Raw genomic sequence first — 17,669 nt, forward strand, 5'->3', positions numbered from 1 at the left:
AAGCCTGCTACTACGCCGACACGGAGGTGGGCCTACATGCCGATAGGTCCCACTGGTATCCTTCTCTAGCGGAGGTCCAAGCGTGGCACATTGCGGAGGAGGACGCGCGCAACAAATGAGTGCAATTATGACACATATTTAAGCATACAAAATATTTATATTACCACTCTTATCATGATCTATCTAACCGTAAGTATGCATATTATGCATGATTACTAGTTCACATTCATTTTCATATGAGTTTTGCACAAGTGTTAGTTTTTATTAGGACTTAATTATTTTTCCTTGTCTTTGAGATGTGTGTACGTGTGTTATGAACAATTATGGATAAAGAAAGGCAAGAGGAGCCAACATGATGCAATATGGAGAAGTTGCACACACAAGACTTAGCCATATGACGTGTATGAGGTGTGGAAAAAGACAAATTTTCCATTATCTCATATTGAAGATTCAATACTATGTTGTTGTACCTCTCGTCCATACGAGTTCAACGAGCCAAAGAACATCCAAATGGAACTTCGTATTAAGGAATGACGGTCAAAACAGTAAAGCTACTGCAATGTTAACAACCATTGGTACGGGTTGACTATGTTTAGTGAAACGGAACACCATTTGTGAAGGGACGACGAGCATATTCGCTATGGAGCTAATCAGAATCACGAAACCAACCTCCATAAGCATATTTAAAGAGGGAAAACCTAGCGGGAGCCCTGCCGCCTCCATAGCCGCCTCCACGCAGATCTCCACCATCACCACCACACACAAGGATAAGGGATGTAGAAGGCCCCCGCATCGATCTCCATCATGATCATCATCAACATTGTCTCCATCACCGATCCCCTTGTTTACTTGGTTGTATTTCCAAATCATATTGTGAATTTGCACTTGTATACATTCATACATTCATACCTCCATATTCCATTCATATTATTGTGATGATGTTGATTGCCTTCATACAAGAGTAGTTGATTTGTTCTAGGGGAGAGACGGAGAAACCCTAGCACTATTATGAGACGAAATAAAGATGATCTATAATTTCAGTTCATGAGCATGCATTAATTCTCTCTAGATATTATTTGAACTGCACCATGTAATATTTGCCTACGGGACTAGAGAGGAAACTACCATTGGTCATGTGGTAGTATGTATTGTGCTAAGTGACATAACATACCGACGTGCTATTCATGTGGGTGACATGAATTATAAGGGATTCACTAAGCTCATATAAATATCCATGGGGAGATCCTTAATGGTGAGGTATTGGAGTGGTTTACTTACGATCATTGCAGTGGTACTAAAATATCAAATGGTTTATTTGTGATAATCTTATTATGAATCTCTATTGTGGTAGGGCGTGCGACGATGAGTACATACGGCCGTTGTATTTATGTTAATTAAACATGTAACCATCAGTGTAAAGATCGTCATTTAGTACTCCTAATATTAATGAAGAACTACTTATTACCACGTGTCAATGATGGGCGGGCTGGGAGAGGAGTTGGGCGGACACCAAAACGGTCTGCATCGCGTTTGCGTCAACTCACTACCTGCGTAAACTTGGGTCATGATTACGTTGACGAGGATAGACTGCTCACTTTGTGTCGGTCTACTTGGGCTTGCTTTTAACCCATTTCATGTCCACGCGGAATGGGTGGATCGGCAAAACAGACACGATGATCACGAGCAGAGGGACCCGACCATCAGCGGGGTGCCTCAACATCGCGTCTTTCTTACGTTCTTCCATGTGCCATCGCAACAACTTGGTATGCTCTTTGTTTCTGAACAAACGTTTCAACCGTGGTATTATTGGAGCATACCACATCACCTTCGCAGGAACCCTCTTCCTGGGTGGCTCGCCCTCAACATCACCAGGGTCATCTTTTCTGATCTTATACCGCAATGCACCACATATCGGACATTTATTCAAATTCTCGTACTTCTCACCGCGGTAGAGGATACAGTCATTAATGCATGCATGTATCTTCTGCACATTTAATCCTAGAGGGCAGACAAGCTTCTTTGCTTCATATGTACTGACGGGCAATTCATTATTTCTTGGAAACAGCTTCTTTAATATTATCATATATTTCTCAAATCCCGAGTCAGTCACACCGACCTCTGCCTTCCATTTCAGCAATTCCAATATGCTACCCAGCTTTCTATGCCCATCTTCACAACCTGGGTACAACAATTTGTGGTGGTCCTCTAACATCTTGTCGAACTGCAACCTCTCCTTATCCGTGCCACAGTCTCTTCTTGCATCAGAAATGGCCTGACGAAGATCATCATCAACAGGATCATCTGATGCATGTTCTTCACCTCCTTCTTCTTCATTGTCGTCCATTGCGGTATCAAGGCATTCAGAGAACATAGATCGGTACTGGTCATCATTATCTTCTTCCTCATCACCGTCTTCCATCATAACCCCTTCTTCTCCGTGCTTGGTCCAAACATTATAGCTGGACATGAACCCAAACCGAAGCAGGTGGCTCTTAATATCTCTTGAGCAAGAGTAATCCTTCTCGTTCTTACATTTTAGACATGGACAGCACATAAAACCTTGCTTCGACTTGTTGGCCTCGGCCACAAGCAGGAAAGAATTCACGCCCTCTCTGAAAGCGGGAGCACATCGGTTACCGTACATCCATGGATGACTCATCTGCATCATAAGTACAATTATATATGTATCAGATGCAATCACCTTGCTAAAATTAGTATTGTACGGACTATGCATATATATATAGTCAAGAAAATAGTTGCTAACCTTTTAGGATCAAGAAGAGGAGAAATCTTATCAAATAAAACCAAGTGGCATCCCTCTCACAAGCATTCCATCAAACACCTCTTGTGCACATGTAGAAAAAATGAGCTAGCATACACCTCCACCTTCACCACCAAGGAAAAAATGAGGTGGGGGTGGCTGGCTGCTTCTATATATAGGCATGGACATTTTGTCGCGGGCCGTATTACGACCCGCGACAAAAGGGGTGGCCACGTCGCTCCTACCCCTTTTGTCGCGGGTCGTAATACGGCCCGCGACAAAAGGCCGCGACAAAAGCCTCTGCGCGCTCCACATGGTTTCGGGGCGACGTGGCCAGGCCATTTGTCGCGGGTGCAGGCGCGCCCGCGACAAAAGGCTCCCACGGAAGCCCTGTTTTCCACTAGTGAAAGTTACCCGACTTCATGTCTTCACCTCCAATGCAATATCAGTACCAATGCCAACTGTTCCTGGAAAGGTTTAGGTAGCTTGTGAGACAAATATCGGGCTAAAAGAGGGGTAAATATAGTGGCACTTAAAATCCATGGACCGAGCAACGAACATCAGATATTGGTAGGGAATAATTGGTCTTAAGATATCATCTTGTAGGCTTCTTCTCCTATCGATCACTAAGAGGTCAGTGGATCCCCATCATCTTACGTACTATACGTGATGGAGGCTGCAAAGCAGAAACTTTGTGGTCCTCGTAGAGGGAGAATGGAAACTGGTAGGAGAGGACATTAGCAGCAGCGTGGCAGGAGAGTCTTGGCGGTGATGTGTAGACCACAACCAGGTGGAGAAGGCAGTCACCTCATGAGGAGGGGAATGGGAATCGGTCTAGAAGAGTAAGAAAGGAGACTAAGAGAAAGTATGGGCAAAGAGACACTGACCAGTAGATTCATATATACATATGTGTTGTGAAGTGTACAAGTAGATTGCCTAGCCCTTTCCATCAGTTCGGACTTTTGGTTCAAGTGGCTAGTGCATGAAGCTTAACATGGTATCAGAGCCCCAGGTCTCGAGTTCAAATCCTGGTTTTCGCAATTAAGCCTAAAAATTGTTGTTGCCCCCTCTTTAGCCACCGCTGTTTCGGTGTGCTCTTCTTCTTTCACGTGTTGACTCTCTTCTCTTGTCACACGCGAGTGGGGGTGTTGTGAAGTGTACAAGTAGATTGCCTAGCCCTTTCCATCAGTTCGGACTTTTGGTTCAAGTGGCTAGTGCATGAAGCTTAACAATATGAGATTGAGGGGTAGAAGAATTCAAAAAGATTAGAAGGCATCAATGCATAGCGTCAGTGGAGAAGATGGAACGTGAAGAGATTCCCAGAAGATGAGCTCTCTATGAAAAGAAGAATTAACTGATAAGCCACTCGGTGGAAAAGTATGCATGTATGAATAAATTACATGGACCAATTAGAGGCTTGCTAATGTAGATGAATAAATAACATGAACCAATTAGAAGCTTGCTGATGTGGCATGCTTGCATGTTGAGAGAAATCAACTTAGTGGGTTGCTCCTATTTAGATATTAGGGAAGAAAATAGGTGACGTGGCTGCACGGTAAGCCAGGAAATAGGGTAGTGGGGAGTTCCTATTTAGAGATAAAAGATTATAGATAACGGTCAAGGGTAAAATATCCTTACACTCACGCTCCTCCACATCCTACCCTGCCAACTCCAAATAAACGCCCTACTGCTTGTTCTCCGGCTAGTGCATGAGCCAGCCGAGAGCTCCGTTGCTGGCCTTGTTTCGTTTGAGGTGCAACAACAATAGTATCTGCATCGAAGCATTCCACTGCAGTGGAGAAACATCGGGAGAGAGTTTCCGGATTTTGCAGGTGAGGCAAGGAACTTATACTTTGGTCTAAGTACAGATGGCATGAATCCTTTTGGGGAGCAGAGCTGCAGTCACAGCACCTGGCCCGTGACTCTATGTATCTACAACCTTCCTCCTTGGTTGTGCATGAAGCGGAAGTTCATTATGATGCCAGTGCTTATCCAAGGCCCAAAGCAACCGGGCAACGACATTGATGTGTACCTAAGGCCCCGGATGAGGTGGCTCTGGGAGTGGTTCCTCTCGCACTCCAGTCATCATGAACCGAGTGAAACTCTGCAAGAAACGGGAGAGATAGCTCAGATTCAAACATGGGGACTTATGATGTTTTGCAACCATAGAGATTGAAACTTACCGCCATCTGGTTGCTCGTCCACTGGACATAGGCATCTTTCACAAGGTCATGCTCCTTAACCTTCTCGAGATACTCCTCGTAAGCTACTGCATAGGCCTCCTCGAGCTGAGTCTACAATTTCAGAAATAATGCGTCTCATCAACATAGCCATTCAGGAACAAGAGTCAAAACAGAGGATGAAAGTGTGGATGACTTACATCAACCTCTACCCGAGAACGGCATGTAGTCCGCGAGGAGGTAGCGTAGCTGCCGGAGGGGAGGGTAGCCTTGATCTGCGTGAAGTTCCTCTGAGGCTTGAAACCCCCAGCAAGGCAGGCAGGACGTCCATGCGGCTGGCCGGACCCCGCCAGCATCATCGCCACCTCGTCGACCGGCTCGGTCATAGGGTCCTCCACCTCTGGATGGAGCTTGGCGTACTCCTCGCAGTATCTTTCCTTGTTCTCTTTGGCCTTGCCGTAGTACATCTCAGGCGCGGGCCGAGGCTCGTTCGGACCGGGCGTCACCAGCTTCATGTGCGTCCACGCTTCCATCTCACCAAGTTCCCTCCCGAGCTTCTTCCCCTGCATCACAAAACAAATGTTATGCATATCATCGAAAATGAAAAAAATGCAGCTTGTTCCATTTTTATATGTACCAGACGCTCCCGATAGCGATCGGTGCTGCTGCTCCCCGCAGTGTGTGTTCCCTGAGAACCACGGTTGGCCTTGTTCCGGTCGCTCACGGCCTTGAAATCGGGGTTTTCGCCGACCCAATTCTTGACCAACTCCATGAAGGCGGCCCTCTTATTATTATCAGCCCAATGTGGTACAACCTGCAAAATCAAAACTCATTTGAAGAACAAACAATATAGTTGCAAGTTAGCCGCGGTACATAGAATCGCATTGACAATTACTTACCGACATGAACTCATCTATCGTCATAGCCGGGGCGAGTCCCTGCACAATCTCAGGCTTTGTGTACCTGACGCCCTGCTCAGCATAGAAGTGGCCGATGCACGTGATCCTCTGGTTGTACCACTGCTGCCGTGTCAACTTCCGACACATGTTACGGAGCACCACGTCCGCCCTATCCTTATGCTCAGTCGCCACCCTATAATTGCGCTGCAATCAAGCGCCATTCCCTAGGTGCGATGCTCGATTTCTGACGAAACCCTAGTTCTGTTGACCGCGCCGTCTACCCCTTTGACTGCGTCCCATCGGGGTTCCCCCGGTGGGCGTATGCCTGCGTTTGAGCTTGGTTAGGTCATAGGTACATGTGGAAACAAGTACCATCCCCTATGATCCCAAGGTTCTCTCTGGTTCACCTCCGAGGGAGTTCCCCCCTATACACGCAGAATCTGCCTAAGTGTAGGAACCCCATGTCCGAGAAGCCGGGCACACCCGGAGGGGGTAGCATTGGATATAGAACCATCTCAAATCACTTTTGTGCATGCCATGTGGACACACACAACTTTTGGGGCCATTCCCTAGGTGCGATGCTCGATTTCTGACGAAACCCTAGTTCTGTTGACCGCGCCGTCTACCCCTTTGACTGCGTCCCATCGGGGTTCCCCCGGTGGGCGTATGCCTGCGTTTGAGCTTGGTTAGGTCATAGGTACATGTGGAAACAAGTACCATCCCCTATGATCCCAAGGTTCTCTCCGGTTCACCTCCGAGGGAGTTCCCCCCTATACACGCAGACCGCCAAGTGTAGGAACCCCATGTCCGAGAAGCCGGCACACCCGGAGGGGTAGCATTGGATATAGAACCATCTCAAATCACTTTTGTGCATGCCATGTGGACACACACAACTTTTGGGGCCATTCCCTAGGTCCGATGCTCGATTTCGACGAAACCCTAGTTCTGTTGGACCGCGCCGTCTACCCCTTTGATCGCGTCCCATCGGGGTTCCCCGGTGGGCGTATGCCTGCGTTTGAGCTTGGTTAGGTCATAGGTACATGTGGAAACAAGTACCATCCCCTATGATCCCAAGGTTCTCTCCGGTTCACCTCCGAGGGAGTTCCCCCTATACACGCAGACCGCCTAAGTGTAGGAACCCCATGTCCGAGAAGCCGGGCACACCCGGAGGGGGTAGCATTGGATATAGAACCATCTCAAATCACTTTTGTGCATGCCATGTGGACACACACAACTTTTGGGGCCATTCCCTAGGTGCGATGCTCGATTTCTGACGAAACCCTAGTTCTGTTGACCGCGCCGTCTACCCCTTTGACTGCGTCCCATCGGGGTTCCCCCGGTGGGCGTATGCCTGCGTTTGAGCTTGGTTAGGTCATAGGTACATGTGGAAACAAGTACCATCCCCTATGATCCCAAGGTTCTCTCCGGTTCACCTCCGAGGGAGTTCCCCCTATACACGCAGACCGCCTAAGTGTAGGAACCCCATGTCCGAGAAGCCGGGCACCCGGGGAGGGGGTAGCATTGGATATAGAACCATCTCAAATCACTTTTGTGCATGCCATGTGGACACACACAACTTTTGGGGCCATTCCCTAGGTCCGATGCTCGATTTCTGACGAAACCCTAGTTCTGTTGACCGCGCCGTCTACCCCTTTGACTGCGTCCCATCGGGGTTCCCCCGGTGGGCGTATGCCTGCGTTTGAGCTTGGTTAGGTCATAGGTACATGTGGAAACAAGTACCATCCCCTATGATCCCAAGGTTCTCTCCGATTCACCTCCGAGGGAGTTCCCCCCTATACATGCGTAATCTCTCCCCGCCCTTTTTTCCCGCCCACCCTTTTCCCGCTGCTTCTCTCCCGCCCTTTTTTACCACCCACCCTTTCCCGCTCCTTCTCTCCCGCCCTTTTGTCCCCCCCACCCTTTCCCGAGCCTTCACTCCCGCCCTTTTTTCCCGCCCACCCTTTCCCGCCCATTCTCTCCCGCCATGTTTTCCCGCCATTTCAGCCCCTCGTCGGCCTCATATAGCCATGGCTTCTCCACTAACAGCACCAGCAACATTTCTCCCTTCATCACTTCTCTCATCCAATAGAACCACAAAATCCTCTCGAGCTGAGCTGCCGCCGAGATGGCTCCTCGTCGCCGTAGCAACACGGGCTTCATCGGCGTCGCCGCGGCCTGCGGGACATTTCGCGGCTGAAATCACCGCCGGTGGTACGCGTGTGTGGCTCGGCACCTTCTACACGAAGGAGGCTGCTGCCCGCGCATACGACGTTGCGGCTTGGAGGTTTGGCCGGCCGCGCCACGAAATGAACTTCCCGGAGGTCGGGTCTCGACGGAAGCTCGTAGTCTCTACCGAGCCACTACTTCGCTCACGGTGGTGAAGCGCGGCGGTACAGGGCTGGCCAGCGGCGGATTGATACCACCGAGGCGGACGAGCAGTTCATGGCACAGTGGCGCAGAGACCATCCCGGAGACGTCGAGGCAACGCGCGCATTCTGGAAGGAGAAGCAGACGTACAGGAGAGAGAGGAGGGCAGGAAAGCGGCAGAGGAAGGCCGAGGTTGAAGCAGAGTACGCCAAAGGAGAGGCGTCGACATGGGGGGAGAATGATGAACGGTGGTTGTGGAACCTCACAACCACCGCTTGTGTGGACACCCCCAGCGAGGATGAAGATTTCGACTTCTCTGATTAATATGTGTGTGTCGAGTCCGTGTGTCTAGCGGGTCATGTGTCGACCCAGTGTTCTTTAAATGCTTTGGTTTGTGTGTGGGTCTAGTTCTTTAAGTGTTTTGGTTCATGTGTGTGGGTGTAGTTTCTTTAAGTGTTTGCTTCCTCTGTGTGGGTGTAGTTCTTTAACTGTTTCAGTTCGTGTGTGGGTCTAGTTCTGTAAGCGCTTTGGTATGTGTGTGAGTCTAGTTATTTAAGTATTTTGTATCGTGTGTGGGTCTTAAGTATTTTGTATCGTGTGTGGGCCATTCACCCTCCGAGGTTCGATTTCGCGAAGGGGTTCTATACCGCCCTTATACATATATATAGGTTTCCCGCAAAGGGGTTCGCCAAAATAGCAGTGAGAAATAAATAAACAAAAAAAATGATTGGGATTAATAATTATCTCTTTGGTGCCAAAAAAATGGAAAAACAAAAAAATGTGCACAATTTGCTGTGCCGACGGCCTTTTTTGTGCCGTGGGTGACCGTCGGCACAGCAGAAGGCGGGACCCAGTTTTCAGTCCCTGTGCCGACGGCCGCCGTTGCGCCGTGGGCTACCGTCGGCACACTATAGACGGCGCCGTGACAGCCTAACGGCTGGGCCCGCCTGTCTGCTCGTCTGCCGACGGCCGTGGCTGTGCCGACGGTGACCTTCGGGCGCCAAGTTTCTGTGCCGACGGTCCGGGTTGCGCCGACGGTGACCGTCGGTGTAGACAGCTGTGTGCCGACGGTGAACGTACGCCGACGGTCAGCTCCGTCGCCGGTCGACGAGGGCCTCTGTGCCGACGGCCCCGACATTTGGCCGTCGGCACATGGGCTGGCCGTCGGCACATGGAGTTTCTCCCGTAGTGTGTAGGAGCTGAATCGATCAGCCCCCTTCTTGTACCTGCGTTGTTTCTGACAAAACACAAAGGACAGTGGATTTTGGTGCTGGCTGTCTCACACAACCAACTTTTCTGAACTCTATTCTCACATCAAATAAAAACATACTCACGCAGCCTTAAATAGGCTCAGACACGCACACGTCTAAACACCACACCGGGATGGAGTTTCCTGAAAAAACTGCAAGGCCCATGTTTCCTGTTGCTCCTTGGAAATGTATGATCGCACCAAATGCAAACGGGAAAGCACACTCGTTCTCTGCTGCTAGAATAGCTCTGATGGCAGTTTTCCAACGTTCAGCTATTCATTTGAGACACTAAATTAGCAGCAGAGGCTTAATCATTACATGAAGTAAAATATTCATACTGCTTCTATGACATGTTTCGATCAATAAAATTCATGTTTTAACACTACATAGGAGAAGGAAATTTTCCTTCAACATTATCATTGTGAGAGTTTGGTAAGTCGTAGAGCATAACAAAGCTGACTGGCAAAAGGATAATATGTCTGTGTTCCCTCTTCAGTCCCACATTTTATTTGCACTATATTACAAACTTTCCCATTTACATTAGATTTCACAAAGTTCAACCTGAATTGCCAAGACAACTAGAATGATGTCACTAATAGGAAGGCCTATAGGGCCCAAGCTACTGCCAGCGTGCCAAAAAAGAAGTCTGCCAGCGCACCAAATTTATGGGCGCCAGTGCTGCCCAAATACCACCGGCATACCAAAAATTTGGTGCGCCGGGGGTAACGGTCGCCCAGGTCCCTGCCAAGGCAGAGTTGTGCGCCCCACTTACACTGGCGCACAACTATAGCCGTGCGCTGGTGGTAAGTGCTGCTAGATTTCCACTTATGTAATATAGTTGTAAGGAAAAATAAGAAACATGAATTTCGACATAATTTGCAAAATGGCGACATGTCTTGATAAAATGGCTATGGATTTTGCATACGACCTCCGATGAAAAAGTTTTTATATGAAAATGTATCTACGAGAAAAGTTACATCCGAAATTTAACCTCCTACGGCCGTTAACCGATTTTTTTAGAACCCTCAGAATCAAAAACGAAAATAATTTTCGGAGGTTTTAGATTTTGATGCAAAAAAAAAATCCAAAGATGAAAAACTTACCGCCGGCGCACCACCATATTGGTACGCCAGCGGTAACCTACCTATATAAGTTGAAAAACAGCCGGCCTTCTTCACCTTTCTCACTTTCCCCTCCTCCTATTTCCCTTCTCCACCTTCTCCCCTCCTCCTCTTCCATTTCTCCACCTTCTTTCTCTCCTCCTCTTACACTTCTCCACCTTCTCTCCTCCTCATCTTCCCCTTCTCCCTCCGGTGGCCCATCAACCCCCTCCCTCTAGCTCCCTTTCTCTACTTCCCTCCGGCAAACTCGAGCTCCTCCTCTTCGGCGCCCATTCCACCAGCAACCACCTCCTCTCCAGCGCGACGCCCACAACCATGGTGGCCACGGTTTCTGAGTGACTACCAGATCTAGATCTAGATCTAGGTTTTTTCTGAATTATGAAAATAATACCACCGGCACACCAGGCTGGTATGCCAGCGATAAGGGATTACCGCCAGTGTGTTACAACCTTTTTTTGGTGCGACGGCAATAGCGTTTTTTCCTAGTAGATCGACTACATTTTTTGACAAATTGCGGAAGCTGAATCCTTCAAAGCAGGCTTCAACGGTTGAACCAAGACAACATGAAAATGATACTAAGTATGTTTCTTCCTCAAGATGATGTCAGTCATTTTTTGCATATAAGACCTACAAAGCACCCCAACAAAAATGAAAATTACAACGAAATCCCGAGACACCCTTCGTCTTCTACTTCACGCATGGTTCTCTCTAGTTAGTGGAAGAGTGTACAACATAGGGATTGGTATCGGTCACACATTTAGGAAAGAAATTGAAAAGGTTCAGTGATCACATAGAATTTTTTTTAGGCTATATCTCTTTTCAATCAAGTAGGCGTCAAACAAAGAGGTTGGGGCATAAATTTAGATGGCTCAAGCACATATTTGAGTTGGACCAGTCATTATCTATAGGTTTCCTTACGGTCCACATGAACTAGCATTTGCCAAAGTAACAAATAAAACGCCTAACTCGGTAGTGCATGAGGTTCCAATGGTTAATTTTGGAATTTTGCAAGTTCAGCCAAGAAAGCAAGGAATAAGGGAGGATACGATTTATGTAGAGACTAGCAGCATGAGCTAAATCATCAATAATAAAAGGGTATGTGATGCGTCCGTAATCATGCTTCGGGAGTCGATCCTGCTGTGCGACTATCGAGGAGCAAACTGGTCTCACTGCTCAGTGCAGCTATCCACAAAAACCTCAAAGGATTTCAGAAATCGCCGGGCGGATGGGGGAGCAGGGAGAGGGCGATAAGGCTTGGAGGTGCTTACTCTCTTGGTCGGCGAGCCAGTGCAGTTGCTCCTGCACCTGTGCGTCGGGGCCGGGCGGCTGTGGCGTCAGCAGATTCTTCTTGGCGGCCGGGGCAGCCTTCCACTTCCTCCTCGGCGCCATCCCCTCGTAGGTTGATTTGGGGTCTCTAGGGAAAAACTCGCGAGGTTGATTATTAGACCTGGAAAGCGCGGACCGATGGGGAAAATAAGGAGATCTTGGTGTTGCAATCTGCAACCGAGACCCAGAAGTATATTGGACTGGGAAAAGATAAACGTAGTTTGGAAGCCCAACTCCAGCCCACCCCTAATCCGCAAAATTTGCATATTACTCATCGAAAAGAAATTTATTTTTGCCAACCAAAAATCATCTTGTTTAATAATGTTTGCCTATATAAACTAGTCTTTCCATTTTCACAATTTGTAGCAACTTGAAAAAAGATATACCTCTTCCTCCCAAAACTTATATAATGTCAAACTCGATTGTTCCCATTCCGCATGAATTATGAAAGGAAAAAAAGTTACACATAGGATAAAGTGTGTGAAAGTTACTTTGAGAACTAAGTGATGTATTTTAAGTTTTTAACCAGTATTGGAGGAGATCATGGTCCAATACTTGAATATCTTAGTTTAGAGACATACTATTTTAACAACTATCCTATTAGCAATTCTAACAGATTTTTATCTAAAAAAATAACAACCATTGATTCTTAAAAATATGGGACGATAGAGTAGACATATGACCACACATTGGGAACATAATCATTGGTCAATATCAATTACTATTTTTAGTGAGGTATAGGTGTGCCTCTGGCCCATCTTCCTCCACATCCGGGATTAGTGGTGAACCTAGAAACTTCTGTAAGCCTTGGCAAACATGCTTAAGATGCCAATTTTTGTACAAAATAATTGTAAAATGTTACATCATGCAAGCAGGGCGCTCTGCATGGAAGCCTAAGCAACTCCTAGTGAGGGATGTCAGATATGCCCCTACCCGGGATGGTAACCATGGATGGGTGCTCATGGTGATTTTGATACTCCCTCCGTTCCTTTCTATAGTGCCTATAGATTTTTGGCATTTGTTTCACAATATAAGGCTGTAGCTTGACTTTTTTTCAATTACCCCCTCCACCGGTCAACTCCCACACGACATGCATGAAAAAAATCCATACAAAATAGGAAACAATTAATTGAGATTCCTAATGCATGGCCCCAAGGATTGCTTAGATTTAGGAAGCAATATTTTTCTTTCCTTAATTAAACCTGGTTGCACATATATGGAGAGTCAATCAGACAGATTTGTGGGATTTGTTACGGTAAGTTAGGAAGTTATCGATTTCCCTAATTTTAGTCCGATCTCAAATCGTTCAGCCCAGGGGGGTCTTGGGTAAAAAATACTCTTGCGCTAATTTCCGTGCCAAAAATCTATAGGCACTATAGAAAGGAACGGAGGGAGTATTAAAAAGGCTCATTTGTGGACACAATCTCGAGGAAGATGGTGGGCAGAGAGGGGGGTGTTGCATACAACCTCGGTGAAAAGCTTCTGTGTATATATAGTAAGCTCACAATTCGCAACCCCTAACATAATTTGATATACACAGAGATAGACGGAAATATTAGCCACGAGTAACAACACAAAGTTCACATTGATAATACACACTACTACACAAGTAGTCACTGGTTTCATTGTCCGACAATTTTGCCTTCTTGTCTTGACCATATATCCTAAGGCAGCGAGAGCAGGAACTAAGAGACATGATAACACCTTTTGTTGTGGGCCGAAACTGCAAGGAAAAAAGGAACACAAATTAGAATAACAAAATATGCTTGCAAATGCTTGTTAAAGGGGGAAATGAATTTCTTGCTTACCGTTTATGAGCTGTTCTATCTACCTTATCCAACTTATGGTTAAACTTTTTAAATGCCATCTCGAGGTGGGCCGTGGGGGACATGTCTTTTTTTAGCAAGACGGTTGTACACAAATGAAAGTATGGATCCGCGGGGGATAGACCGCCTTGAAAGCTATGAAAGGCTACTTTATTTTCTATATACCCGTATATGGCTATTTCTTAGGCCTTTCATAATAGGTGTTTTTTAACATGGTATCATAACCAAAATGCTTACGTGACACTATATTTAATGAAGAGAGATAGTGGTATTAACACTAACACGAAGACATAGGAAAAATACAATCTTAGCCCAGTCACATGCATGCATGTCTCAAAAATCATTAAATGTATAAAAAATAGTGTATTGGAGTAGTGGTGTATGTTATCTAGGATAATGTGCAAAGAGCCCAGGCACATGCATGCATGTCAAAAAAAACTTTAAATGTATAAAAATAGTGCATTGGAGTAGTGGTGTATTTTACCTAGGATGATGTGCTAAGAGCCAATACAGTCTGAAAGACCTTAGGCTCTTCTCCTCATACCAATAAATTTGGATCATATTTCAAATTTCTTGATGATATGGTGTTGCATGAATGCCTGCTGTCTAATCCTTTTTGTTCTTTTCAGTTTTTCAGAGGTATGCATTTATATCTGACTTTGTGCGTTGTCCCTGATCGTCCTTGCATTTGCATTTTTTAGATAAAGGGAATATATTAATATTAAAGATATCAATTACACCCAGCCTCTGCAACAACGCAACACCCTAATGGCAATACGGATGCACACAGCCAAAAAAAAAAAAAAAAAACTAAGAAGCAAAAGTCCTGCTACAGTATTCCATGCCTAACAACATCAATACATCCACCACCAAGACAACACCTGAAATACAGACTCTCCAAAAGCGATGCCTTCAAGAAGGAAACAGTGCATCGGCGCCATCGTCGCCCGACCAAAGATCTTAGGTTTTCACCCTGAAGATAGTCTCCGCTCTCAAAACAATGCCTCCAACAAGGTCATTGCCAGGCACAACCAGTTAAGCCAGACCTTGGGTTTTCACCCTGAAAGGTAGGACTCTTAACTTCACATGTGTTGCCGCCCCCATTTTTATACCACTGTTGTGAAGCCCGGAACACCAAGCAAGTCCCTCAACAGCGCGGAGACTTGAACCTCCATTAGCTAGTCCTCCGATCCGGTCTTCATGATATTCTCTTCTTCTGACTTCACCATGGACCAAAATGTCACTTGATGTCAACACAGAACAGAGCTTCGCGTCGCTCCCTCCAGAACCAAACGGCTGGAATAAAAACATGGTTGCGCACGACCGAATACCACCCGATCCAGCAAATTCCAGGCAAAAGATGCATTGTTCCATTCGCCGGCGGCGCCTTCCGGAACTCAACATTCCGGCCAGATCAAGAAGGACATATCTCAGGAAGGTCTCCATCTTCGCGCAAGAGAAACCCGAGGACCACCACCTTCAAACTGCGAAACAAACGAACAGGCCCCCTCGCCGCCATCTGCTAGCCAGCGAAAATGAAGGAGGAATCGGTGGACGCACCATCCGAGACCCACGCGACCCAGATCTCAGATCAGGCCTGCCACGCCACGCGGTCTTGGACGCCGGTACCACACCATCCACGCCTCGCAAGGTCGCTGCCCCCTCCTCGCGCCATCAGCTGAACCGACGACGGGTCTATGTGGGAACTAGACCCGCAGCCACCACCAAGACCCATCGCCGGAAGGCCATGGAGGGAGCATTTGCATGGTTGCGCGTATGACTGATCCGAGGTTCTTGCATTGGCATAGTTACCTTTATTTGATCCTCTATACATGGGTACACATTCTCTAACTTCGCCTCCGTGACTTTTCCCTAACTTTGGGTCACTGGAACATGAAACCCACCCAAAAGAGGGTTTCGCCTGCCAATAAATCAAAGTCACGCTTAGCCAAGTCACAAAATGACATTCGTCTATACAGGTGTTGACGCAAGGGAGCTCGGTGTCACGCCTATCGGCCGAGCAGCCAGCGAGAGAACTGCGGTTGCTGAAAAAGGTGATGCTATCATGAAGAGCCCAGGTTCCAGTATTGCCTGGTTCTAAGTTATTCTTTGTCTCAGCCACTCAATTTTAGGTGGTTCCAACTATTAGATTGTGTGGAACCTCTAGAAAATGCATTGATGCTTGTTTTATCTATTGAACAGACGTATTCACATTTAATAAATTAATTATATGAATATTCATTTTCTAAATTCTTGTGGTGAGATGGCACGCTGTAAGCCAGGTGAAAAAGAGATTGCCTATTGACCTCCTTGCCGCACGTCCCTACAATACATGTATGCTACCGCTAATCCACTATATTTGAAATGCATCAATCAACATCTTCACAAAGAAAAAATAAACAGAGAAAATCCTCCAAGCCTCCTTGAGATGAAGCAACGGAACCTCTTGTCTCCTGATGGCTGCAGGTGCAGGTTGCCGTCAGGGGTACTCCTTTGCGGGGTGTCAGGAAGCACCGTGGGACGACCCGAACACGCGATGCAAGCCAGCGCTGGCTCAACTGCGGATGCTAAAAGTCACCGCGTATACCGCCTCTGCGTCAGGGCGCCTCGTCCAATTGGACGCTGTTATAACAATATGCTTGTTGTATTACTAGGGGACCAAAGGCCACAATATATAGTACATGTACAGGTGCACATATGCAGAAAGCCCCCTAACATATGGGGAAACTACAATATACAGATATATACATCTAACACCCCCCTCAAACTCATGGTGGATCCACAACACTGAGTTTGGAGAGTAAGAAATCATGCTGCGCTCGAGTCTGTGCCTTCGTAAAGAAATCCGCCAACTGCAAATCAGAAGGCACATAATGAACCGCAACAACATCATCCTGTACCTGTGCACGTGTGTAAAAAGTATCAACACCGATATGCTTGGTCAGCTAATGCTTGACCGGATCACGTGCAATACTAATAGCACCTGCACTGTCAGACAAAAGTGGAGTGGATGTCGTAATAGAGACCCCAAAATCTGCAAGCAACCACCGTAACCAAGTCACCTCAGCAATCAACAAAGCCATAGCCCGCAACTCAGCCTCAATACTCGAACGGGAAACTGCGACCTGTTTCTTCGTCTTCCAAGCAACAAGCGAACCACCAAGAAACACACAGTAAGCAGAAAGCGAACGACGATCCGTAGGATCACTCGCCCACGTAGCATCCGAATAGCACTGGAGCTGGAGAGAGCTGGAACGGGGAAAGAAAAGGCGACGAGTGATCATGCCACGAAGATAACGAAGAACACGGAGGAGATGACTATAGTGAACAGTGGTAGGAGATGAGACAAACCGACTCAGAATATGAACAGGATAAGAAATATCAGGATGAGTGACAGCAAGATAAACAAGACTCCCAACAAGATGGCGATAACGGGTGGGATCAGGAAGAGGATCACCATCAGTAGAACGAAGCTTAACATTAAGCTCCATAGGAGTATCGACTGTGCGCTCATCCCCAAGAGCAGCACGAGCAAGAAGATCCTGAATGTACTTTTTCTGAGAGATAGAAAAGCCATCAGAAGTGGAGGAAACCTCAATGCCAAGAAAATAGCGAAGAGGACCAAGATCAGTCATAAGAAACTGATCACGAAGGCGAGCCTTGACGAAGGCAATATACTCAGGATCATCACCAGTAATGATCATATCATCAACATAGAGAAGAAGAAGAGTACGTCCACGAGGAGAAGTGTGAACGAAAAGTGCTGGATCATGAAGACTAGGAGAGAAACCAGCAGCAGTCACCACAGAGGCGAAGCGCTCAAACCAGGCACGAGGGGCCTGTTTGAGACCATAGAGAGAACGTCGAAGACGACAAACCATCCCATCGGGAACAGAATACCCAGGAGGAGGCTGCATGTAAACCTCCTCACTCAACTCA

General features: G+C 46.9%; 1 protein-coding gene across 1 annotated transcript; it reads right to left on the reverse strand.

Moving 5' to 3' along the window:
• Positions 1-4,793: 4,793 nt before the first annotated feature.
• LOC139832658 (uncharacterized) lies at positions 4,794-6,039 on the reverse strand. The gene is made up of 5 exons (XM_071822467.1): positions 5,841-6,039; positions 5,579-5,755; positions 5,142-5,504; positions 4,945-5,055; positions 4,794-4,865 (listed from the first exon to the last, which is right to left on the reverse strand). Exons 1-5 carry the CDS (start codon positions 5,985-5,987, stop codon positions 4,794-4,796), a joined length of 870 nt encoding a protein of 289 aa, XP_071678568.1. The 5' UTR covers positions 5,988-6,039.
• Between the last annotated feature and the right edge of the window lie 11,630 nt (positions 6,040-17,669).

This window comes from Lolium perenne, chromosome 6 (assembly GCF_019359855.2).
Source record: "Lolium perenne isolate Kyuss_39 chromosome 6, Kyuss_2.0, whole genome shotgun sequence".
Classification (NCBI taxonomy): Eukaryota; Viridiplantae; Streptophyta; class Magnoliopsida; order Poales; family Poaceae; genus Lolium; species Lolium perenne.

Coding starts and splice junctions, on each gene's coding strand:
- LOC139832658 (XM_071822467.1), bottom strand. CDS start 5,987: ATGTGTCGGAAGTTGACACGGCAGCAGTGGTACAACCAGAGGATCACG. Junction 5,505..5,578: donor ATCGCTATCGGGAGCGTCTG/GTACATATAAAA, acceptor TTTGTGATGCAG/GGGAAGAAGCTCGGGAGGGA. Junction 4,866..4,944: donor GGACGAGCAACCAGATGGCG/GTAAGTTTCAAT, acceptor CGTTTCTTGCAG/AGTTTCACTCGGTTCATGAT.